Below are 26316 nucleotides of genomic sequence, written 5' to 3'. Positions count from 1 at the left end.
TTTTGGGGTTGGGCCTGTGTAATTCCTATAATATGCCGAACTAGCCTGTACGGCTAGAGAGCTTTGGATGTATTTCCCCAATGCCCCACCCATGTTAAATACACTAGCCCGCATCCCGCAGCATGGCACATTGATGTACAAAGCCATGAAATCTGATACAAACAGGCCCTTACTAAAGGCTAAGGCCTGGGAAGCTGACCTGGATGCCCCACTCACTGATAAGGAATGGGCATCAGCATGTGAAATGGGCAAGTGGGTTTCAGGTAATGCCAGATTTAAATAAATTCACTTTTATTTCTTACATTTTGCCTATTTAACACTGCTTACGTTGAATAAGATTTACCCATCCTGATCTGCAGGCTGTCACAGATGGAGAGACAGGAGGGTGGATAGAGCATCATTTCTGTTATTCGCATGGACCTGTCGGGAGCGAGTGCAATTTGCTTTATTGTTGGCTGAGAGGCAGATAACCGTTGCCTGGTTAGGAAAATGTCACTTGAGTATTAATAAATGTGTGAAGGACAGTCTAGAATGGGCATAGCTGAAGGGACAATCATCAGAATGTATAGGAGAGATGGCAAATTCGTGGACTATCTGGCATTTTGGGCAGCTGCCATGCCAATACTTGCTTAGATGTTGCATGGTAGAGTACAGGTGGAGACCCCTGAATCCAAGTAAACCTTTGGTATTAGTGAGCTGTTCACCTACACGGTTCGCTGTAATGATTCATCATCTGCTTGGTCAGTTGACATCCCATTAATTCTTACTTGTGTTATAATAATTGAAGGGGGGGGAGAAGAGGGGTCCCTTGTTGGGCAACTGAATAGCATGCATTTTGTGTCTGTCTGTGTTCTTGAAAAACTGCATAAATAAAGAAGTTAAAATAAAACTCTGGCTGATGGCGGGAGGGAGAGAGGCAAAATTGGGGCTCATGAAAGTATGCGAAAATTCAATGACGTGTGAGGAAAAAAAATCTATCCCTAGTAGGCCAGATGACTATGCATTTTTTTTTAAAGAAACAAGGGAACTCAAAGGCGATACACTAGGGACCTTGGGTGAGTAATTGTTACAAAAGACAGGAGTCCCTAGAAAGCGAGTACAAGTAATGTAATCAACATATGCGAAATAGACAATCTGTTCTTTGCAGTCCGAGCAGTAAAAAAACATTGAGGATCTAGAATGTCCTAACATATAGAAATAATTAGGTTTTTATTTTTTTAGTCCATCTGAATGCCAGATATTAAGGCTAAATTGTTTAATCACGGTTACGTTTGACCACTGCCATGCACCTAAATCTGCAATGCTTTATTTGACATCTCTTGCACTTAATCCTTAGGAATTTAATGCCATATTATTTACCCCTGGTTTCAGTTGGCTACTTTTCTGGGGTCTTTGTGTGTTTAAATGTGATTTTATTGTGTGAGACATGTTCTATTCATTTTTCTAACAACCTAAAAAGTTGAAACTCTTTGATTTTAATTTTCCACCCATATATAAATATTTGAAACTATTTATCTTAGAAAGAATTGCAGTGAACCACACAGGTGCTCTGTTCAAACGAATTGGTGTTCCTGTTCTGGTTGTAGCATACAGTTGCACTTCGGTGTGAGGAATTTGTTTTCTCAATAGTTTCTCACTTTACTCCGTTTTTGTAGTTGAACCTTTTCCCTTCTACGAAGTTGTGTAAAAAGTCAAATGTTTTGCACATTGTGGAAAATATCTAATGGCTTTTGTTTTCTTTTATTTAGCTCCAGTTCAATAGGAATGTACCTACTCTTCCCTCAAATTTGGCCTTCCGATATTCCATCCCCAATCCAATTGTTATAGAAAAGCTGAGGCGGTCTAATGAGCACACAAGGGATGATATTGATGGTGATGGCAGGAGTTCCAACAATTCAACCCCTTTCTCAGTTGTATCTGAGGAGAATCTCAATCTTGCAATTAAGCTGGCAAAAAGGGACATCAAACGTAGGAATTTAGAGGAAAAGGTGAAAGAAAATTTTGCTAAAGAGGATCAGAATAAATCACACAGTAAAACACTGGAGCAGAGCAAGAAAGAAACCTGCGAAAATGTCAATGCTGGGAATAAATCAAAGACCTATGTTCGCTTTAAACGTGGGGAGCATGCCAAACAAGCAGCCAAGGCAGAGATTACCAGCTCCGGTGCCAGAGTGTATGTTTACACCCCAGATCGAGGCAATGTACAACAACTGATTTTAGATTCACCACCAACCCATGATCCAGGGCCAGGCCCAAAGGCAAGTCCCAAAGCACAGGCAGATAAAAGCGTGCAGGAAGTTCGACGGCTGCAAAAAGAATTAAGCAAGTACATCCATAAAATTGAAGAACTAGCCAAAAAAGGTAAATCAATCCATACTTATGTTTGTGTACTCATTTGCACTTCTTTTTCTGAAAAATGCATGTTTGGCTTAATTTTAAAGGTTGCTGTTAGACATTTTATTGAAGCAAAACACACACATGTTTTATATGACTATAGCGAAGCCCGTGGTTTTATTGGAATGTAGACCACAGGGTTATGTCCATAAGCCTTCAGCCATGTAACCATGATTTTAGTTAACTGAAGCTAATTAGTGCGGCAGTCAAAAGGATGTCATTTGTTGGCAACCAACAACTGCCTTAGAATATGGAAAGCAGTGGAGAATGTGAGAACATAGTGCTTCCTATGTGCATTTTACAAAAAGATATTTTAGATGTTTCTGGGTAAGATAAGTCAAATGTGTCTAGAAGTAAAGTAATACAGTATAATCTGAACTGCACACTCAATCTGTTTTCTGAGAGGATTATTTGAGTACATTCACAGATCCTGCAAAGTAGATGGACTAAATTCCTATACCATTGATTATAGCGTATCAAAATGGCCAATGCTTTTTGCATTTGTAATTGATAGAAGTTTGATAATGGTTCATGAAAATTTAGAATACACTATGAAAGACCGAACCGCAGTTGTCTGGGGAAGGAGCTTCTGGTGTTTTAGGTAGTCCAAACATTTGGTACACTGGGTTTGCCTGGCTTGCAACAGAAATAGATTACGGCTTTAGGAAAATATATTGTCTGATAATAGTACATGGCATTCCATGTTGCGTGTTGAGTGCAGAAATGCCTGGCATATATTCTAGAAAGGCTATGAATGTATTGTTAGTATGACTGCAAGGAACAGTGGGATCCATTTCGGATCGTGCCTGTTTTAGCATGGTACCTTCCCCAGATTGAGGAAATGTACTGCCTGTTTTATTGTTACTGGAGAGTAGAGACTCAGACAGTGAGTGAAAATGGAGTCAGGGCTACCCTTAGACATTCTATGAGGACCTTTTAGTTGGGAAATGCTGATTAGTCTTTCCTGAGCACTGCCATTTTTTGGATGGTAGAGAAGTTTGGCAAGTAATTAGGCTTTGCTGTTTAGAGTTGGGGAATTTTAAAGACAAGACCTGTCCTTTTTAGCTTTTAAGCCCCTGATTGCTACTTCAGGAAATTGTTTTGCAGTAAGTCTTGTGCCCCATGGTGGCGTTGTGTGAACCCATTTGTGACTCTATTTGCCCTGGAAGTGAGGATACTAGCATATATACCGTGCTATTGGGTGTGTTGGTGGCCATTCCTTTTTAGGTCGAGCTTAAGGGCAGCGGGCATGTTCTGCTCGCTCTGCGAAGCATGCTGTATTAGGGTATGCTCTGGAAGCCCCTCCCACTCTCCTCCCATAGTTGTCATTGGCTTGTGTCATTGTCTTTCATAAATCCTTGCTTCTTATTTGTAAGTAGGCTTTTTAGTCCCTCCTTGGTACCGCCTTGTCTACTGTCCTCCTGAGGCGGAAAGCTGGGAGACATACTATATGTGTGGTAGCTTTGTTTTTTAAAATACTTTGTTATTCTTGCTTTGCGCCGTATTTTAATTGTGATCTTCCTTGCAGTAGCCTGCACACAGTTTACCCTGCAGACGCCCTTCTCTCAGCCGAGTTAGGTGCTGTGCTGAAGGAGACGTCTGTGTCACAACAGCGGCCATCTTAGGGGAATACAAGTCACAGCGCTCTAGTGCTTCAGGCGCCAGTATAAAGGCAGGGAGCGTGTGGCATCGTGAGACTCTACTGTCCTCCTGAGGCGGAAAGCCGGGAAACATACTATATGTGTGGTAGCTTTGTTTTTTAAAATACTTTGTTATTCTTGCTTTGCGCCGTATTTTAATTGTGATCTTCCTTGCAGTAGCCTGCACACAGTTTACCCCGCAGACGCCCTTCTCTCAGCCGAGTTAGGTGCTGTGCTGAAGGAGACGTCTGTGTCACAACAGCGGCCATGTTGGGGGAATACAAGTCACAGCGCTCTAGCGCTTCAGGCGCCAGTATAAAGACAGATGGACATGCCTCCGCGCAGCGGACGCGATCAGCGGGCGCACCTCTGTCGCGCCGAAGTCAAGCCAAAGTCCAGCCCGTCTGTGCCCGACCGCGCTGAGGACGGGCCAGGGGCCAGATACGCTGCTCAGGTAATTAACAACAATCAAATGTCCAGGGTCTTTATATTATCCTTAAATAAACAGCCTAATCGCTGTCATCAAGCTCTTAATGTCGACACCTGGGTAGGCCCTATTAGTTGCTATGGTTGTAAACAAGTATTGGTACCCCATCAAAATTCGAGAGGGAAAGGGACACCCAAGACTATAAAGGGAGGTCTCATAAATGCACGATCTATATGTAAGAATACACTACATGTATATGACATTATAGTAGAAGGGGACCTGGACTGTCTGTTTGTCACCGAGACGTGCTAAGAGAATGGTCTAATCCCGATATTGTACATGCCCTGCCACCAGGTTTCCAAATTCAGAGGTTGGACAGACAATTACAGCGGGGTGGAGGTTTAGCGATTATTTATCGAGAACATTTAACATGCACAACTACGGAGCCAGTGGACATTAAAGGAGCCGAAAGTCTCGGCTTCTGCATCCAGGCTCACGATTCTTTCACTTTTTCTGGAGCATTAGTATACCGCTTACCGGGTCAACCTACTCAATTCTTGGAAAGTGCGGGGGTAGTACTGAGCAATTTGACACTCAAGTTCTCCAATTTCACCCTATTGGGAGACCTCAATCTTCATTTGGACAACATTAACGATCCGAGTGTCACTTGTTTCAATGAGATAATGCAGGTCCTTGGACTAACTATGCGAATTTTAGAACCCACTCCTAAAGCAGGGCATATTTTAGATATGCATTAGTTCCAACTTAGACACAATGATGGTAGAGCCCCCCCTGACTCAAACCTGGTTAGATCACAAATCTATTGCATTCAGCCTTAGGGTAAATATTAATGGGGCAACGAAGAATGGGGCACAAAGCAAAGGGAGGCCCACTCCATGCTGGGGTAAAATCATAGACCACCCTGATTTTTGTAGTTGGGTGAAGGAGAGTAAACCCTCCCTGTCAGGGAATACCACCACAGATAACCAGAGGTTTGAGAGATGGATCAATGCAATAGGGAACAAGATGAAACCTTTAGGTGCTAGGCCTAGACCCCATCAGGGGAGGAAATCTGCGCCCTGGTTCTCGAGAACATTAAAAGAAACATTAGGGGAAGTCAGAACTCTAGAACGCAGATGGCGGCGCTATTACGATAGCAATGAACATGAGGTGTAAAAGACGGCCAGGAGGCACTATCATGCTTTGATCAAACGTGCGAAAGTCGACTTTTACACGACCGCAATCGATGCCACAAAAAACAAGCAGAAGGAAATCTTAAAAATTGTCAATAGTTTCAGAAACCCTAAATTCCACCGTCTCAGATCCTCTGCGACGATATAGCTAACTACTTTGAACAAAAAATATACAATCTTACAAAAGATTTCCCTCAGGTTGAGCCGGCTGACCTAGAGTCTAGGGGTACAACCGATTCTAGCACAGCATGTTTAAAAACCTTTACCCCGATTAGCCTGGAGGACACCCGCCAGGCCATATCTCTAATGAATGCAGGATCCCCATTTGATCCATGCCCCCCGGTTCTGTTAAAAGCTATAATTGAAGAGGCCAATCCTGCAATAAACTCCATTATCAATTCATCACTTCGGTCGGGGGAAATTCCATCTCCATGGAAAGTTGCAGCCGTAAGACCGATTCAGAAGAAGATATTACAGGATCCCACAACCCTATCTAATTTGCGCCCTATTTCGCTTCTTCCAGCCCTTTGCAAATTGGCAGAAACTTGTGTGAACAAGCAGCTTACAGCATTCCTAGAAGAGAATAACATTCTTCACACCAACCAAGCGGGCTTTAGAGCCCAACGTTCGACAGAGTCTGCCCTGCTGTTTACAACAGAGCTGCTTTGGATCAGGGCAAGAAGGCTGTCCTGATCCTTTTAGACCTATCTGCAGCGTTCGATACGGTGTCCCATGCTATCCTTTTTGGCCATTGCGGGCATAGCAGGCACCGTATTGGAGTGACTTAAAAACGTCCTGACGCTTAGGCGTCAAGCAATTACGTTGGGGCAGTTTTGATCAGAGGAAAAGGTACTGAAGTCAAGGGTACCGCTGGGCTCAAGTTTGAGCCCAACACTTTTTAATCTCTATATGGTCCCCCTGATTAAATTAATCTCTTCATTTGACATTAGCACGATTGCTTACGCTGACGATACGCAGCTAGTCCTTGTCCTGGATAAGGATATGGCTAATGCGGAACATACCTAAGACTGCCTATCTGCGACATTCGCTTGGATGACCAATAATCATCTAAAGTGTAACTCCGCCAAAACGGAAATTTTGCTGTTCGGACTAAACAACTCCTTCTCGCCCCAAAAGTGGTGGCCAGAGGACGCGGAAGCCCCGCCGAACACAATTAGTGCAGCACGAAATTTAGGGATCAAATTTGATGACACCCTATTGTTTAAACAGCAAGCAGGGGCGGTAGCAGGCGCCTGCTTTACCATCATAAAGGGCCTAAGGAAATTTTTTGATCTGCTCCCCCTGGCAGCTAGGCGCACGGTCACAGTAGCGTTAATTACATCAAGACTGGACTACTGTAACAGCCTGTATGCAGGGTCAAACAAATCGGCCCTGCACAGACTTCAGATGGTCCAGCATGCGGCCGCTGGACTGGTACTTTGACGGCCTAGAAAATCCTGCCGCATTGGATGCCCTTCACTGGCTCCCTATCCACAAACGCATTTTGTTTAAGATCCTAACTATTACCTATAGGGTCTTTCACATGCAGGGCCCGATGTACCTCCGGAAAAGTTTTGCACGATACCACCCCTATCGAAATCTCAGGTCCGCTACTGCCAACCTGCTTATTGTCCCTAAATTTAGACTTTCAACGAAGGGAGGTAAATCCCTTGCAGTGATTGGCGCAAGGGCATGGAATAAACTACCTTACAAGAAGAATTGCTAGAATTAGCGCTCCTGAGGCGGAAGCCGGGAGCTAGGGCACTCAATCTGAATTGTTATTCCAGTTTGTTTTAATATCGCCGCATTTTTAAGATCACGTAATGGTCTCTCTCAGCACAACTGCTACATTCTTACCTGCCTGCATTTACATCCTCTTGCTTGCTCTCCCCTCGTGGGACCTCTGTTATCTTTTCTGAGCCGATTTAGGGCTCGATAGGTTGACGATCCTCTTCCCCCCCAGGCGCAGACATCTGCGCCATCTTGGGTGAGGAGCAGGACAGCGTTCTAGTGCTACGGCCGATTTGGGGCCCTCGCACTATAAATTGGACGCTTGGAGCAAGACAGGTAACTTGCTAGAATTAGCGCTCCTGAGGCGGAAGCCGGGAGCTAGGGCACTCAATCTGAATTGGTATTCCAGTTTGTTTTAATATCGCCGCATTTTTAAGATCACGTAATTGTCTCTCTCAGCACAACTGCTACATACTTACCTGCCTGCATTTACATCCTCTTGCTTGCTCTTCCCTCGTGGGACCTCTGTTATCTTTTCTGAGCCGATTTAGGGCTCGATAGGTTGACGTTCCTCTCCCCCCCAGGCGCAGACATCGGGCGCCATCTTGGGTGAGGAGCAGGACAGCGTTCTAGTGCTACGGCCGATTTGGGGCCCTCGCACTATAAATTGGACGCTTGGAGCAAGACAGGTAACTTGCTAGAATTAGCGCTCCTGAGGCGGAAGCCGGGAGCTAGGGCACTCAATCTGAATTGTTATTCCAGTTTGTTTTAATATCGCCGCATTTTTAAGATCACGTAATTGTCTCTTTCAGCACAACTGCTTACATCCTCTTGCTTGCTCTCCCCTCGTGGGACCTCCCCTCGTGGGACTAAACAACTCCTTCTCGCCCCAAAAGTGGTGGCCAGAGGACGCGGAAGCCCCGCCGAACACAATTAGTGCAGCACGAAATTTAGGGATCAAATTTGATGACACCCTATTGTTTAAACAGCAAGCAGGGGCTTTTCTGAGCCGATTTAGGGCTCGATAGGTTGACGTTCCTCTCCCCCCCAGGTGCAGACATCGGGCGCCATCTTGGGTGAGGAGCAGGACAGCATTCTAGTGCTACGGCTGATTTGGGGCCCTCTCTCTATAAAATGAACGGCACTTCCCGTCCGCGCAGCGGCGCGCCAGAGGCAAGCCCGTCTGTGCCCAGCTGGGCCCCGGGCCAGAACCTATGCCCGTTTCTGCTGACGGCTATATCTGTTACTCACGGAAGGACCTTCTCCTATTGAGACCCCCCAAGAATACGCTCTGCCATTATGTGCATAAGCAGGAAGACACCTATACTCACTGTGGTCTCTGCAGCTCTCATTCTCGGGGATTAAATCTGGACTCTCCAGCCCCCACTCATTTGCGCATGGCCCTATTGAACTGTAGGTCCCTCCCCAAGCACTCTCTGGAGATTAATTTTATGCTACAGGACCACGAGTTAGATATCTTGTTCCTTACGGAAACATGGTTAACCTCTAACTCAGAGGCTGACATTGTCCGGGCTCTCCCCCTGGGGTTTTTAATTCACTCTGGGGGCGGCCTGGCCATACTGTACAGAGATCACTTCGTCTGTAGAGTGAAGGATGGCGGCATTGCGGAGTCTGAAAGCTGCCTTTTTCCTTTCAATTATCTTCTACCACCTCTTTCACAGGCCTTTTAGTGTATCGCCCCCCTGAGAATTCCAGCCACTTTGTTAACTCCCTCCTAGAAACAGTTACTCTCCTCCCCCAATTTTACCATTCTAGGGGATCTTAATCTCCACTTCAATGACCCCCTAGACGCAGTGGCGGAGGACCTCCAACTTGATTTTAGATCATACGAGCTGCGACTAGTTAATACGGGTGCCACACCTAATAAAGGCCACCTTCTTGACCCGGTTTTCACCAATATTCGGTCATTTCAGTCTAACCCCACCTCCCCTTCCCCCTCCCCTGGTCAGATCATTTCTTGGTCCCTTTCTCCTGGCAGGGCGAGTTCGAAATACCTCAAACCCCTAGTACTTGTACTTTTGAGAGGGCTTGGTCTAAGCTCTCCGTCGAAAATTGGACTTGCACACTTGAACATTCCATCCCCCCCATGACCCGGACCCCGTGGTTGCTGATACTAACCTTAAAAATTGGCTCACAAACTCATTAGACCTAGTCTTACCAAAAAAAAAAAGACTGGGAAAAAAGACTGGGAGAGTAGGCTCTGCCCCCTGGTACACTCCTGAGCTCAGAATCTTAACCCCTTCGATGCTCATGACGAGCTCAGCTCGTCATGCAGTACACTGGTCGTGTGCTCATGACGAGCTGAGCTCGTCATGAGAAATGGAGTAAATGAAAAGTCAGCACAGAGGGGGAATTGCCTTAGCACTGAAGGTGTTAAGGAAAGACTGTAAGAAGCTCGAGCGCACCTGGAGGAAAGATTGGAGCAATGCAAATAAAGATACATACCGTGCTGCTATTAGAGCATATAAAATCGCCCTTAGAAACACCAAGACAGTATTCTTTGACGAAAGAATTAAAAGCTCCTCTAACTCCACCAGAGAATCCTATCAGATTGTCAAAGAACTACTGAAGGTCCCTGACCCCCCATTGTCTCAAGATACGTCAGGAGCCAAATGCAATGAACTTGCCAACTATTTCGATTCAAAAATTAAAAACATCTTAACTACCCTGCCTCAATCGGTCAGCCATGCAAACGCTGACAGCCTGCTCCCTGCCGTGGGCCCTCAGCTTAATGCTTTCAATCCAGTCTCAGGTGAGGAATTTCTTAAAGTCCTAGCAGCTATGAAAAGCGCCTCCCCTAGTGACCCGGTCCCTATGCGGTTTCTTAAACAGATCGCCACTACCATTGCTAAACCGGCAACTGAGCTTATTAACACCTCACTTTCCCAGGGCATTGTCCTGCCAAGGTGGAAAGGGGCCATTGTGAAGGCCCTTTTAAAGAAACCTCATCTTGACCCATTGGAGATGGCAAATTTTAGACCTATTTCACTACTCCCAGGACTCAGTAAGATCACAGAAAGATTGGTGAATTTCCAACTATTCATAAAAAAACGGGGTGTGGGGGGTCAAGGGGAATCTTTTATGACCTGTCTGCTCGCTCCCCTACTTGAAAGTGACAAAACACAAAAAGAGCAGACCAGGTCAAGGGTTAGTGTATGACTAAATGGATAGCTGTGTGGCAATAGGACATACGTGTGGGCAAATGCTGCTGACGCACAAGTGCTAGAACAATTCCCATCAGACCACCCTTGTTGGTGGATTTTACGTCACGTGGGAATTGATAAACATGCCACTCCACACCCGACCAATTAGTGTCAGTGCAGGAGTGAATGTCAAGACTCTAGCCATGGTGTTCATCAGCAAAAGATGTCAGTATAGTGCAGTGCTCAAGTGCTTGTAAATAAAATTGACTACCAAGATTCTAGAGGCGTTCTTAAATAGAAATCTACGTGTCAATGCTTAAAAACCCGCCCGGTAGTGAAGACTACCCTGTGGCGCTGTGTGTAATGGTCGACATGTTTCTGCCTATAGGGGAAATTCCCCGGCTTTCTTCAGGACCTTAAGTGTAATATAGCTACTGCAAATATAAATGATGTATTAGATCAAGAAAGTTACAAATGTACGTGAAAAACACATTACATATCTACCAGGAACTTAACGCTCTAAAGTCCACTGTGGGAAGGGAACCATGTCTTCTTCCTATCAAAAAGCAAAAATGATTGTCAACAACACAAGATCGCACACATATAACCGCAAACACACACATAACCCATATAGTTACATCCACTTGCATGAACAATTTCGTTCCGCATTGTTAAACTAGCATCTTAGTTAAATCACTTAGAGGCATTTCCTCACAGTGATACTCACCCAGCTTTGTGTGGGTGAAGGCCTCACCTCACCCGGCAACCGCTCGGGAACATGAGGCCCCGCTCTGTAGTGTAGAAAAGAGGATACCGTCAGCGCTAGACTTAACTGTATCTAACCAAATTGGTCTACACCAACTAACCCAACAGACGTGTGATAGTGTTAGCACCGTCAAACCGCTTTAAGGGCCCTGACCGGCCATGATGAGACACTTAAAAATTGAGCAAAAGTACTTTTTTGTAAAAAAACTATCAAACTATGAACCACACTATAGGCATTAATGATAGCTTCTGCATCACTTGGTGGCTGAGAAGATGTAAGGCGTAACTAGGCACTCATACGTGCCAATGCATGACTTCCTGACTCTTTCGAGCAGCCTCATTAAATTACAAGACATCAGCAATGGCTGGTAATCGTCAAAATAATGCAGGCTGTATACATTCATTAGCAGAGCAATTAATTACCCCTGCACGGATGAGTTAGCCCTCCAATGTGGGGAACTCCTGTTAACTAATAGCGGACAGCGTCCTATGTGGTGAACGCCAGTAAAATAATAGCAAACAGCGTCCTGTGTAGAGAACATGGTCTCTAAATCGAAAAGGACCGTCTGGGATGTCAGCAATCGTGGCGCTTCACAAAAAAGTATAGGCATGGAAAACAAACTCACCTATCCGTCGGTACCCCTAGTAGTACGCCCGAGCGGAAACGGAGGTGAGCTTTGAATAAACCCCTCCTTCCTTATATAGCGTGTAATCATTGGAAGGACCACAGGAGTTATCCTCCAATCAGGCGGAAATACAAAGTCGCGCACCTAATCCGGGCCGCTATATCTATACGCACGCGCAGTGCGACTAAAGCTACACGCATGCGCAGTGTGTTTCACGAAGTACTTGCCGGTATTATCAAAACCGCTAAAGTTAATAAAGGGGGAGCATGACCGTGTTGCTCATAGGGGAGTCAATGCTAATTATTAGACCCGCATTCAAGTGTCACGTATTTCCTGGGCTGATGGTAGCCAGAACTAGGTACACGTGATCCAGCTGGAGACACTAAGCAAATGGGCATGTGCAGAAAGGGAGTCATGCAGGCAAGTTAAAGCAGGGTGCTATGATAATGCACGCCGTAATTAATTGTCAATCCAAATTGTACCAATATTTACCAAAATCAAGGCGCAAGCAGACATTACTATGTAGTCTGTCGAAATGTGCGCTGGCTATTTAATCATGGTCTGTGTAAAAAGCACATTTCGAATTCAGGAGATATAATAACGCTACTCCCGAGTACAGAGCTTGTTCTAGGAGAACAAGCACACATCAGGGTGGATCACTCTAGCTGAGAAATGGCACATCCTAATAGTGGGTCAGATGTTGGTTGCTTAGATCCATCGATCCCTTTGTATGCTCATTTACGTGTCACAGAAGGCTGGGGGGTCAGAAAAAAAGGTGGACGGATACGGCATCACGCACAATTCAGTTGGGTGAGCTACGGGGATGCAAAATCAACGGGAGATGCATCCAAAATATATATATATAGACCCGCAACCATGCAGTTGCTCTGAATACTCATAAAAAAACGGGGTGTGGGGGGTCAAGGGGAATCTTTTATGACCTGTCTGCTCGCTCCCCTACTTGAAAGTGACAAAACACAAAAAGAGCAGACCAGGTCAAGGGTTAGTGTATGACTAAATGGATAGCTGTGTGGCAATAGGACATACGTGTGGGCAAATGCTGCTGACGCACAAGTGCTAGAACAATTCCCATCAGACCACCCTTGTTGGTGGATTTTACGTCACGTGGGAATTGATAAACATGCCACTCCACACCTGACCAATTAGTGTCAGTGCAGGAGTGAATGTCAAGACTCTAGCCATGGTGTTCATCAGCAAAAGATGTCAGTATAGTGCAGTGCTCAAGTGCTTGTAAATAAAATTGACTACCAAGATTCTAGAGGCGTTCTTAAATAGAAATCTACGTGTCAATGCTTAAAAACCCGCCCGGTAGTGAAGACTACCCTGTGGCGCTGTGTGTAATGGTCGACATGTTTCTGCCTATAGGGGAAATTCCCCGGCTTTCTTCAGGACCTTAAGTGTAATATAGCTACTGCAAATATAAATGATGTATTAGATCAAGAAAGTTACAAATGTACGTGAAAAACACATTACATATCTACCAGGAACTTAACGCTCTAAAGTCCACTGTGGGAAGGGAACCATGTCTTCTTCCTATCAAAAAGCAAAAATGATTGTCAACAACACAAGATCGCACACATATAACCGCAAACACACACATAACCCATATAGTTACATCCACTTGCATGAACAATTTCGTTCCGCATTGTTAAACTAGCATCTTAGTTAAATCACTTAGAGGCATTTCCTCATAGTGATACTCACCCAGCTTTGTGTGGGTGAAGGCCTCACCTCACCCGGCAACCGCTCGGGAACATGAGGCCCCGCTCTGTAGTGTAGAAAAGAGGATACCGTCAGCGCTAGACTTAACTGTATCTAACCAAATTGGTCTACACCAACTAACCCAACAGACGTGTGATAGTGTTAGCACCGTCAAACCGCTTTAAGGGCCCTGACCGGCCATGATGAGACACTTAAAAATTGAGCAAAAGTACTTTTTTGTAAAAAAACTATCAAACTATGAACCACACTATAGGCATTAATGATAGCTTCTGCATCACTTGGTGGCTGAGAAGATGTAAGGCGTAACTAGGCACTCATACGTGCCAATGCATGACTTCCTGACTCTTTCGAGCAGCCTCATTAAATTACAAGACATCAGCAATGGCTGGTAATCGTCAAAATAATGCAGGCTGTATACATTCATTAGCAGAGCAATTAATTACCCCTGCACGGATGAGTTAGCCCTCCAATGTGGGGAACTCCTGTTAACTAATAGCGGACAGCGTCCTATGTGGTGAACGCCAGTAAAATAATAGCAAACAGCGTCCTGTGTAGAGAACATGGTCTCTAAATCGAAAAGGACCGTCTGGGATGTCAGCAATCGTGGCGCTTCACAAAAAAGTATAGGCATGGAAAACAAACTCACCTATCCGTCGGTACCCCTAGTAGTACGCCCGAGCGGAAACGGAGGTGAGCTTTGAATAAACCCCTCCTTCCTTATATAGCGTGTAATCATTGGAAGGACCACAGGAGTTATCCTCCAATCAGGCGGAAATACAAAGTCGCGCACCTAATCCGGGCCGCTATATCTATACGCACGCGCAGTGCGACTAAAGCTACACGCATGCGCAGTGTGTTTCACGAAGTACTTGCCGGTATTATCAAAACCGCTAAAGTTAATAAAGGGGGAGCATGACCGTGTTGCTCATAGGGGAGTCAATGCTAATTATTAGACCCGCATTCAAGTGTCACGTATTTCCTGGGCTGATGGTAGCCAGAACTAGGTACACGTGATCCAGCTGGAGACACTAAGCAAATGGGCATGTGCAGAAAGGGAGTCATGCAGGCAAGTTAAAGCAGGGTGCTATGATAATGCACGCCGTAATTAATTGTCAATCCAAATTGTACCAATATTTACCAAAATCAAGGCGCAAGCAGACATTACTATGTAGTCTGTCGAAATGTGCGCTGGCTATTTAATCATGGTCTGTGTAAAAAGCACATTTCGAATTCAGGCGTTATTATATCTCCTGAATTCCTTAAAGCGGTTTGACGGTGCTAACACTATCACACGTCTGTTGGGTTAGTTGGTGTAGACCAATTTGGTTAGATACAGTTAAGTCTAGCGCTGACGGTATCCTCTTTTCTACACTACAGAGCGGGGCCTCATGTTCCCGAGCGGTTGCCGGGTGAGGTGAGGCCTTCACCCACACAAAGCTGGGTGAGTATCACTGTGAGGAAATGCCTCTAAGTGATTTAACTAAGATGCTAGTTTAACAATGCGGAACGAAATTGTTCATGCAAGTGGATGTAACTATATGGGTTATGTGTGTGTTTGCGGTTATATGTGTGCGATCTTGTGTTGTTGACAATCATTTTTGCTTTTTGATAGGAAGAAGACATGGTTCCCTTCCCACAGTGGACTTTAGAGCGTTAAGTTCCTGGTAGATATGTAATGTGTTTTTCACGTACATTTGTAACTTTCTTGATCTAATACATCATTTATATTTGCAGTAGCTATATTACACTTAAGGTCCTGAAGAAAGCCGGGGAATTTCCCCTATAGGCAGAAACATGTCGACCATTACACACAGCGCCACAGGGTAGTCTTCACTACCGGGCGGGTTTTTAAGCATTGACACGTAGATTTCTATTTAAGAACGCCTCTAGAATCTTGGTAGTCAATTTTATTTACAAGCACTTGAGCACTGCACTATACTGACATCTTTTGCTGATGAACAACATGGCTAGAGTCTTGACATTCACTCCTGCACTGACACTAATTGGTCGGGTGTGGAGTGGCATGTTTATCAATTCCCACGTGACGTAAAATCCACCAACAAGGGTGGTCTGATGGGAATTGTTCTAGCACTTGTGCGTCAGCAGCATTTGCCCACACGTATGTCCTATTGCCACACAGCTATCCATTTAGTCATACACTAACCCTTGACCTGGTCTGCTCTTTTTGTGTTTTGTGAATTTCCAACTATCCCACCTACTGGAGTCAAACGAACTACTGCTGAGCTCTCAAACCGGAATCCGCCCAGGCCAGGGCACGGATACGGCCCTCCTCTCTGTCATCGAGGAGGCAAGGTGCATCTTGGATTCGGGAGGATCAGTGGCAGTGATCCTCCCAGATCTGAGTGCAGCCTTTGATACGGTTAATCACCGTGTCCTTATCCAGCGCCTGGCTGAGGTGGGAGTAAGGGGGTCCGCCCTGGCTTGGTTAACATCTTATCTGAACAATCGCACCTTTCATGTCTGGGAAGACAATTCACGATCTGCCTCAATCCCCCTCCAGTGTGGCGTGCCGCAGGGCTTGTCTTTAAGCCCCACATTGTTTAATGTGTACATGGCCCCCCTGGAGGATGTGGTTGTCCCGTTTGGGATTAAAATTGGAAGTTATGCAGACGACACCCAACTGGTCGTCTCACTCTCCCAACTTGATCGATGCCCGGACAGTTTTCGCTCTTGCTTGACGAAAATACATGCCTGGATGTGTGATTCCTCTCTCAAATTGAACGGGTCAAAAAACGAAATCATGTTACTAGGTCACAAGGGCACCTCCATACCTACTACCATCTGGCCTGCTTGTCTGGGGGATCTTCCCAGCCCCAAAAAATAAATTAAAAGCTTAGGGGTCTGGTTGGAACAGGATCTCTCGTTTAAAACACTAGCAAAAAAACCGGCAGGAATCTGTTTTGGCCTTCTACGGTCTGCCCGAAAAGTTCTTCCTCTCCTTCCGCAGTATTCTAGGAAGCTGCTAGTACAAGGACTAGTTTTGTCCAGATTAGATTACAGTAATGCCAATTTTTTGGGGGCCCCTGAAGCCACCATCAACAAACTTCAACAGACTCAAAATGCCGCAGCTAGGCTATTAATGGGTACCTCAGCTAGGACGTCAGCAAAACCAGCACTCAAATCGCTTCACTGGCTCCCCATTCGTGAAAGGATTACGTTTAAATCTTTATGTATCGCTCATAAACTCCTTCAAAGTAAGGGACCCTCTATCATGAAGAGTCTAGTCACGCCCTACAAGGCTAATAGGCCCCTGCGCTCTGATAATGAGTGCCTGGCCAGAGTGCCAAGATTCAAGAATACACGCACAGGAGGCCGCCGTTTCTTCGTTAACGCGGCCTCACTGTGGAACGCCTTCCTTCTAAACTGCGCATGGAACCCTGCCATTCGCGTTTCCGGATGCTTTTGAAAACCTTTCTTTTCCCCAAGTGACCTTCTGTCTTCCGTTCTCCTTCTTGAGCCTGATTCTAGTGCAGCGCTGGGATGCCTCCGGGTAACCATGCGCTTTATTAAACCGGTTACATTACATTACATTACAAGCTACGTGAGATCACATCCGAAACAAGGGTTTAGGAAATCCCTAAAGACCAGGATATATAGTCTGTCGGTTTCAGCATGCAAATTACTGATGTGAATTTTCTTTTTCTGGAGACAGTATAGCTGGGAACATCCTCATCAGCTTAGTTGAGTCATAGCGCCAAGATGCTCCTTGGAGTGATAGTGCGCTATACAAATCCTGTATCATATCATTTGTTAGGGCCCATAACGACTGGCCCTTTTACTTCATTTGTTATATGAGCTGCTTTATTTAGTCTGTGAGCACTATTTTCTTTAATGAATAATGTGCGACAATGGCGGGGTTTGTATTTGCAGCGTGCCCATACAGCAGTCGCGGGACAATGGCAGGAGCTTCTTGTATATGGAGAGCTCCGGGTGCTGCTTGCTGCAAGCCTAGGTGTTGGACGTCCTTAGCTTGCTTCCTTGATTTTCATACCCGACCTCTGCGATATGGCCGTTTTCCTTCCTGGAACTTTGTTTTCGTTTTGGTAAAACCACAGAGTAGTGTTCAACTCTCCGGAAGTGTAGGGGGACTGAGGAAGGATGCAGTTGGGTTTGTTGGTTACAGACATGGACTTTTTAAATTAAAGCTTTCTTGAACAGCAACAAATCGCATGTCTCTCCCTTTGTTTACTGAAAATATGCGGCGGATCCGGCCATTTAAAGTATAAACTAGGTTAGAAGAACCGTTGGATTTCTTTAGAGCCCTGAATGGGTATGGATTCCTGGAGGCAGAGCCCCACGCGTCTAAGGTGTTTACATGCAGTCCCATACGATAGAGAGAAATGTGGGCGGTAAAGGAAACCCAGCATGCTGGTAAACAGTGGAGCGTTTGTAACGCTATGCTCGTGACACAGCAATCTCTGAGTTGAGTCACTCGAGGTAGCGCTGGAGAGTGCTCAGAAAAAAGAGTGAAAGACTGCACACACAGGCTGCGCGGCTCAATTAGGGGTGTCGCAGAGACTTGTGAGTTTGAGGCACGAGCGCGACGGCATTTAGTGACTCCCTGGTGGCGTGAGCTGAATGAGGTTACCCCAGTACAGATCCCAGTAAATAATTGTCATACTACAAAAATACCTTCTTCTTGTGGCTGTTCTCGGTGCGAGGGACACATCCAGTACTTACCGGTGCCATGTATGAAGCTCGTGCCTCCGCAGGTCATGACGTGCGATCACTGGAGATTCGGGGGCTTTACTCTGCGCAATTTTACGAGTACAGAAACGCATCAAACCATGAACTCCTCATTACCTCAAACACCCTCTTCAGAGACCCGAGAGCTCTTGCTCGCGACATCCGCTGTGCTGCAGCCTACTTAAAGACCCAAAGTGACACTCTGGTGGGAGTAGGAGACGTGACTGGTCACTGAAAGTCGTGGGTGTTTACATATGTTAGGCATTCTCGTCTTCCAGTGCCGCTCCTGTGCTTATTACGATGAGGAGCAAATCACTTGGCTGCCTCTTCCAACTTGGGCACCTGCCTGATTTTTGCAAAATATGCAGTTTAACACTGTAAGGGTGCAATGAAATGCTCACAGACTCGCAAATGATAATATTTGGAAATACCAGTATACTGGCAAACCCACACTCAAATAAAGACGACAGACTCTCATGTATGGTGGTGCGAGCCGGAAGTCACAAGCGACCCCGGCCCCCTTATTTATGCTCTCTGGCCACGCCTGGCCAGAGAGTGATACATAGTTAGCTGGTGCTTCCGGGGGAGACCGCTCCTAGGGAGCGAGCAACTAGACTGCTACATCCCATCCCAACTTGGTTCTTCAAACAGCTTCAACAGGAAATGTTCATGAACATACAAAATCAGTTAGTCTCTTGTTCGGTTGAGGATTTCGCCTGAGGTTGTAGTGGTGCCGGCGGCTCTCAGGCTCTCGCCTTGGACTCAATTGTTCTTTACAGCTGGTCGTTGATCCGGGGCTGGGGGCTTCCGAAAATGAAGGGTCCGTTGGACCTTGAGACGGAACGTCATCAGAGCTGCCTCCGGCTTCGTCACTTTGTACCTCAGAGGTTCCAGATACATTTGTCCTGCGGAATGTTATGACAGGAGGTGCAATTTCTTTGAACCATTAACTGTTTCTGGTTATTGTCTCGCTGTCACGTTCAGCAGTGATTGCCGTCCCCTTTTTCGACTTGACGGTCCATACTCCTGGCTCATAAGGAGTTCGGAATTTCCCTCCGCTCCACCGATTCCATAGCAACACACAACACCCTGGATCAATTACCTGGACTCTGGCTCTTCATCAATGGGTGACCTCAGGACACCCCCGCGCCGCACGGCCACCAGCTGTAGCGTGTGCGTCCCCCCGCTGCTGTCCTCAACCTCGCTGAGCCCGCCCCGGCGACCCCGCCCCCCGCCGTAATATCTTGCGTGTGATTTACTTTTGTGCTGCTTTTATCGTCTTTCCCTTTCTGTTCTGTCCCCCATATTGTCTGCCTGTTTCCCATAGTGTGTGCCTTAGCGTTGTTCTGTGCCGTTCTCTGTGCCCCTGTACCCCCCGCCCCGCTGCCTGCGTGCGGCCACGCCCCCTTTACCTTCTGTGCCCTCCCAGCTGCTCCTCCCTCCCTCCCACTTGGCCATAAATGGCGACCGTGCAGCGCAGGTGAGTGTGACCTGACCTCAGGACACCCCCGCGCCGCACGGCCACCAGCTGTAGCGTGTGCGTCCCCCCGCTGCTGTCCTCAGCCTGGCTGAGCCCGCCCCGGCGACCCCGCCCCCCGCCGTAATATCTTGCGTGTGATTTACTTTTGTGCTGCTTTTATCGTCTTTCCCTTTCTGTTCTGTCCCCCATATTGTCTGCCTATTTCCCATAGTGTGTGCCTTAGCGTTGTTCTGTGCCGTTCTCTGTGCCCCTGTACCCCCCGCCCCGCTCCCCGCTTCCCGCCGCCTGCGTGCGGCCACGCCCCCTTTACCTTCTGTGCCCTCCCCACTCCCGCCTCCCAGCTGCTCCTCCCTCCCTCCCACTTCGCCATAAATGGCGACCGTGCATACGCGCAGCGGTGACGCGCCGATTGTGCGCCGAAGGCGCGCCAAAGGTAAGCCCGTCCGTGCCTGGACCGCGCCCAGTGCCAGGACCCCTGGCCCCCACAGACGCCAGCCCCCCCGCCGGACCTACACCACCACCAAACTCAACGCACTCAACACCGGACGGATCTCGGGATGCCACCGAGCCACACCGAGACGAACCCACGGACCCTTCAGCTGCCACTCCTGCAAGTTCACCTGCATCCGGACCTGCACCACACCCGCCAAGCCGAGCACCAGCAGCAACCACCTGAAGTGCATCCTACTCCACACCCGCTCCGTCCACAGACACGCCGTCGAACTCTGGAACCTCCTCGACACCACATCCCCGGATGTCGCATTCCTCACGGAAACCTGGATCAACGCCTCCTCAGCGCCCGACATCGCCATCGCCATCCCGGACGGCTACAAGATCATCCGGAGGGACCGCGTCAACCAGACAGGAGGAGGCATCGCCATCATCCACAGGAACACCATCCGCATCACGACCAACACCGTCGACACCCTCGCGCCCACCGAACACCTGCACTTCCAGATCCACATCAACCCCAAGACCACCCTCAGAGGCACCCTCATCTACAGACCCCCGGGACCATGCACACAATTCAGCGAAGACATCGCCGACTTCATCAGCCCGCACGCCCTCCCCTCCGCCGACTACATCCTCCTCGGGGACCTCAACTTGCTCCTCGGGGAACAACAAGGACCGCAACACCGCCACCCTGCTGGACAACCTCGCCAACCTCGGTCTCAAGCAGCTGGTGACCACCCCCACCCACTACGCCGGACACACACTCGACCCCGTCTTCTCATCCAGCAAGGATATCGCCTTCAGCCACGCCACCGGACTCCACTGGATGGACCACAGCTGCATCCACTTCAGCTTCAGAAGAACAACGGTCCACCACCACCAGCAACAAGTCGCACGCAGAAGCTGGAACAAGATCGCAGCCGACCAGCTCGCCGCATCCCTGAGCCAGCACCCCCCCACCAGCTCAGCGGACCCCAGCCAGGCCGCCGACAACCTCAAGAAATGGATCAGCAGCTGCGCAGACGACCTCGCCCCACTAAGGACCCCGCCTAGCAGACCCGGCAGCAAGAAAGCACCCTGGTTCATCGACTAACTCAAGAGCTCCAAGAAGAACTGCAGAGTCCTCGAGAGAGCCTGGCGCAGAGACCCAACACCTGACAACATGACCACCCTCAAGCTCGCCACCCGAAAACACCATCAACTGATCCACGCCACCAAGAAAACTGCATTCAAGGACCGACTAGACAACAGCGCACACAACAGCAAGGAACTCTTCAACATCGTTAAAGAGCTCTCCAACCCCAACGCCGGAAACAATGACATCACCCCATCTCAAGACCTCTGCAACTCCCTCGCCTCCTACTTCCACAACAAGATCACTGACATTCACAACAGCTTCAGCACTCAACCAACGCTCCCCACGACCGCACCGACGCCCCCCACCACCACACTCCGCACCTGGACCCCGATCAGCACCGAAGACACCATCCGCACGATGAACACCATCCACTCCGGATCACCAACCGACCCCTGCCCTCACCACGTCTTCAACAAGACCGACACTGTCATCGCACCCCACCTGCGGGACATCATCAACACCTCCTTTGACACCGCAACCCTCCCTATTAGCTGGAAGCACGCCGAACTCAGCGCTCTACTGAAGAAACCAACAGCGGACCCCACCGAACTCAAAAACTACCGCCCCATCTCGCTCCTCCCGTTTCCTGCCAAAGTCATCGAAAAGACCGTCAACAAGCAGCTGGCCGCCTTCCTCGAGACGAACGGATCCCTCGACCCCTCGCAGTCTGGCTTCCGGGCCAACCACAGCACCGAGACCGCCCTTATCGCAGCCACCGATGACATCCGAGCCCTGCTCGACAACGGAGAAACAGCGGCCCTCATCCTCCTGGACCTCTCCGCGGCATTCGACACTGTCTGCCACCGCACCCTAGTGCAGCGCCTCAGCAACGTCGGAATCCAGGAGAAGGCACTGGATTGGATCATCTCCTTCCTCGCCGGGAGGACACAGAGTCCGCCTACCCCCGTTCAGATCAGAAGCCACCGAAGTCATCTGCGGCGTTCCTCAGGGCTCCTCGCTCAGCCCCACCCTCTTCAATGTCTACATGAGCCCCCTCGCGGCAATCGCACGCCAACACAACCACAACATCATCTCCTACGCCGACGACACTCAGCTGATCCTCTCCCTCACCAAGGACCCCGCCACCGCCAGAGCCAACCTACACGAAGGGATGACAAACGTAGCCGAGTGGATGACGGCCAGCCGCTTGAAACTGAACTGAGACAAGACGGAAGTTCTCATCCTGGGCTCCTCACCCTCTGCCTGAGACAACTCCTGGGGGCCCCCCGCCCTGGGCAGCGCACCCAAACCGACAGACCACGCACGCAACCTGGGCTTCATCCTGGACTCCTCCCTCTCCATGACCAGACAAGTCAACGCCGTCTCCTCGTCTTGCTTCAATATCCTGCGCATGCTACGTAAGATCTTCCGGTGGATCCCCACCGAGACCAGGAAGACGGTCACCCAGGCCCTCGTCACCAGCCGACTTGACTACGGCAACGCCCTCTACGCCGGAACCACCGCCAAGCTCCAGAAGAGACTCCAGCGGATCCAGAACGCCTCAGCAAGACTAATCCTCGACATCCCCCGACACAGCCATATCTCCGGACACTTGAGAAACCTGCACTGGCTCCCGGTCAACAAGAGAATCACCTTCCGTCTCCTCACCCACGCTCACAAAGCCCTACACAACCAAGGCCCCATGATACCTCAACAGCCGCCTCAACTTCTACACTCCCATCCGCCAGCTTCGGTCGACCAGCCACGCCCTCGCCGCCATCCCCCGCATCCGAAGAGCCACAACAGGAGGAAGGTCCTTCTCCTACCTGGCCACCAAGACCTGGAATGCCCTCCCGACCCACCTCCGCCTGACCCAAGATCACCTCGCCTTCAGGAAGCAGCTCAAGACCTGGCTGTTCGAACAGTAGCGGACCCCCCCTCCCCAGCGCCTTGAGACCCTCCGGGTGAGTAGTGCGCTATATAAATGCTTTGATTGATTGATTGATGGCTTGCTCTGTCATTCGTTTTCTGTCTTCGTGTTCGTGTAGCGGCTGGATCGTTAGGTTCTGGCCGCCAGTCGTCAGACATGGGCAGCATGTCTCGTCGCGGTCCGGTTAGCATGAATGGGGTGTGCTGCGGTAATCCCGCAGGAAATGTTGTAAAGCCACTTCTGGGTCCGTTCCTTCAGCCGTCGCTATGCGCAGTATTTTGTTTATGGTGCGCATGAATCGTTCGACCTCACCGTTGGCTTGAGGCCACTGAGGGGTGATCCGGTGATGCTTGATTCCTACACGGGCTAAGAAATCCTTGAACTCACCGCCTTGGAACGGGGGCCCATTGTCGGTCTTGATGACATGTGGTAGTTCGAATAATGCGAATGATTTTTCTAGGACAGGTTGCAAGTTGGAAAATGCGGTGGACGGTAATACTTTGACTAGTGGATACTTAGTATAACTATCAATGAGAACAGCTGTGACCTGCCCATCAGGGAAACTTCCGAAGTCAAGGCTTATCCATGACCATGGCGACGGTGCTGGGTCTTCGGTGATTACCGGTGCTGTGGCCTCGGCGTTACTTGTGATTTGACAGGCTCGATAGTTACGTACGACTGTGTCCACGCTGCCTTCTAGATCCGGGAACCACACCTTTTCCCTCATTCTGGACTTCATTCTCTCGATGCCTTGATCCCCCTCATGGGCAAGTGTCGTCGCTCGTTCTTGCAAACTTTGTGGTATGACAATGCATCTGCCTTTCAACACGATTCCATTCTCTGCGGATCTAAGTTCGTTATGAATTTTTCAGAATTTCCCCATGCGAGTCCTTTCAGGTTCACTCCACCCCAGGATGTTTGTGAGAAATCCTTCCCAAGATCCATTCTTCAGGGCGTCAGCTACGCGTTGAAGGACCGCATCATGGTTCATCTGTTCCTTTACTTCCTCTATTGATATGGCTCGTGGACATGACCACTAGGTGACCATGTTTACGAATTCTTCTGTCTTTGCTTCTTGGTCACTTTCTCCTTCGAACGTCATTGCTGGGTGCCGAGATCGGAAGTCTGCAGGGTTCTTTGCACCTGGCGGGTATATCAGTTCCATTTGGTAATGCTGTAATTGAATGGCCCATCTTTCTCTCCTGGGTGGTGGATGTGGCGCTGTCCCTTTGAATAACGGGACGAGAGGTTGATGATCGGTAATTACTCGAAAAGGATGTCCGCTCACATATAAGTGAAAGTGGTTGCATGCCCACTTGATAGCCAGTGCTTCTTGTTCTATTTGTGAATACCGGGCTTCTGTCGCAGTGAGTGCCTTGCTGGCAAATGCTAATGGGCTCCACGTCCCTGGTTCAGTTTCTTGGGTGAGTAGAGCTCCGAGGTCCACCGGACTGGCATCTACTAGCAGTTCTGTGGTGCGAGTGGTGTCAAAGTACGCCATGGTTGTGCTGTCTAGTAGGGTAGCCTTCACTAGTTTGAAAGCACTGTCCTCCTCTGCTGTCCACTTCCAGGGGGTCTCTTTCTTTGTGAGGCTTCGCAATGGTTCCGCAATCGTAGCTAAGTTCGGGATAAAGCGTCGCCAGAAAACTCCGAACCTCCGGAGCATTGGTGGGAGCAGGGGCTAGTTGTAGTGCTTGGGATTTTCTAGGGTCTACCTTGACACCCTCTGAGCTGAATACGTATCCAAAGAAGTCAATCGTTTTGCAGAAAAATTATAATGTGACCCTTATACAGGGTCACATTATGCTCCGCCAGCCGCTGGAGCGTGGCTCGGAGTCGTCGGTGGTGTTCTTCAAGGGTTTTCGAATGAATAAGAATGTCGTCGCTGACATTAAGGACACCTTGTAGGCCTGACAGGATCTCCCTCACTGCGTTCTGAAATATTTCTGCTGCTGACGATATTCCAAAGTTTAACCTCTTATATCGACGCAATCCCAGATGAGTAGAAAACGCGGTAATGTACCTGCTTTCCTCTGCCAGCGTTAGCTGGTGGTATCCAGCGTTAAGGTCCAACTTCGAGAACCATTGTGATCCATTTAAATCAGTGAGGATGTCGTCTACCGTTGGTGTGAGCTGTCTCTCTCGTTTTATGGCTCGATTTGGCATCCTCATGTCGATGCAAATCCTAATCTTTCCAGGCTGCTTGGGTTTTTCGGCAATCACCATGGGAGATACCCACGGTGTAGGTCCTGTAACTTTTTCAATTACTCCCTGTTGCTCTAGCTTCATAAGTTCTTGTTCTACCGCCAGCCGGAGGTGGAAAGGGATTCGTCGATGTCTTAACGCAACAGGTTGCACTGCCTTGTCAATATGCAATTTTACGGGGGCTCGTTTGATATTTCCTAGCCCTTTGAACAATTGTGGGAACATATCTAGAATATCATCCGTCTGGAGCAGTTTCACCGCGTTGGCGAATGCGATCAGATTAAGGTCTTCTGCGGTGTGGCTTCCAACCAGTATGTCCGCTTCTCGATCAACCGCGTGAAATGGCGTTGTTACTTCCTAGGTCTCAGACGTTACGTGAACCGTCATTTTCGCTTTTAGGGGAAGCGGCTCCTGGCTTCCATATGTAAGAATCCTGATTCTAGATGGGGTGAGTATCGGCCTTGGGTTTAGTTTCTTGTAATGTTCCGACCCCATCACATTGACCGTTGCCCCTGTATCGATTTGGCCGATTACTGGAGATCCTTCAATTTCAATGTTACATTCGGGTTGTGGTCGCCGTCTCCTCTTTAGGTCGCTTGCAAACGACACAAAGTAGCATTCTTCATCCTGTGGAAGAATCATCCAGGCGTTGGGTGTGATGATATGAGGTTCTCGTTGATCGTGAGGTGGTGGGTTCTTCGAGCGCTAGTTGTCTTACCGCTTCTGTCACCGTTCTTTTCCCTGGGTTGCCTCTACCATGTGAACCTCCTCGACACACAC

The 26316-nt window shown here is 48.3% G+C and overlaps 1 protein-coding gene across 2 annotated transcripts in view; it reads left to right on the top strand.

The window, feature by feature from the left end:
- KIAA0753 (KIAA0753 ortholog) overlaps nt 1-26316 on the top strand; it is a 235297-nt gene that overhangs the window by 22834 nt on the left and 186147 nt on the right. For both annotated transcript variants that reach the window (XM_078679332.1, XM_078679331.1), the window contains exon 3: nt 1749-2361. In XM_078679332.1, the coding sequence (XP_078535458.1) occupies nt 1749-2361 (613 nt within the window). The remainder of the gene's footprint in view (nt 1-1748; nt 2362-26316) is intronic.

Source organism: Lissotriton helveticus, chromosome 3_1 (assembly GCF_964261635.1).
Source record: "Lissotriton helveticus chromosome 3_1, aLisHel1.1, whole genome shotgun sequence".
Taxonomy (NCBI): domain Eukaryota; kingdom Metazoa; phylum Chordata; class Amphibia; order Caudata; family Salamandridae; genus Lissotriton; species Lissotriton helveticus.
The sequence above is the reverse complement of the archived record's forward strand: the minus strand, read 5'-3'. Positions and strand labels throughout refer to the sequence as shown.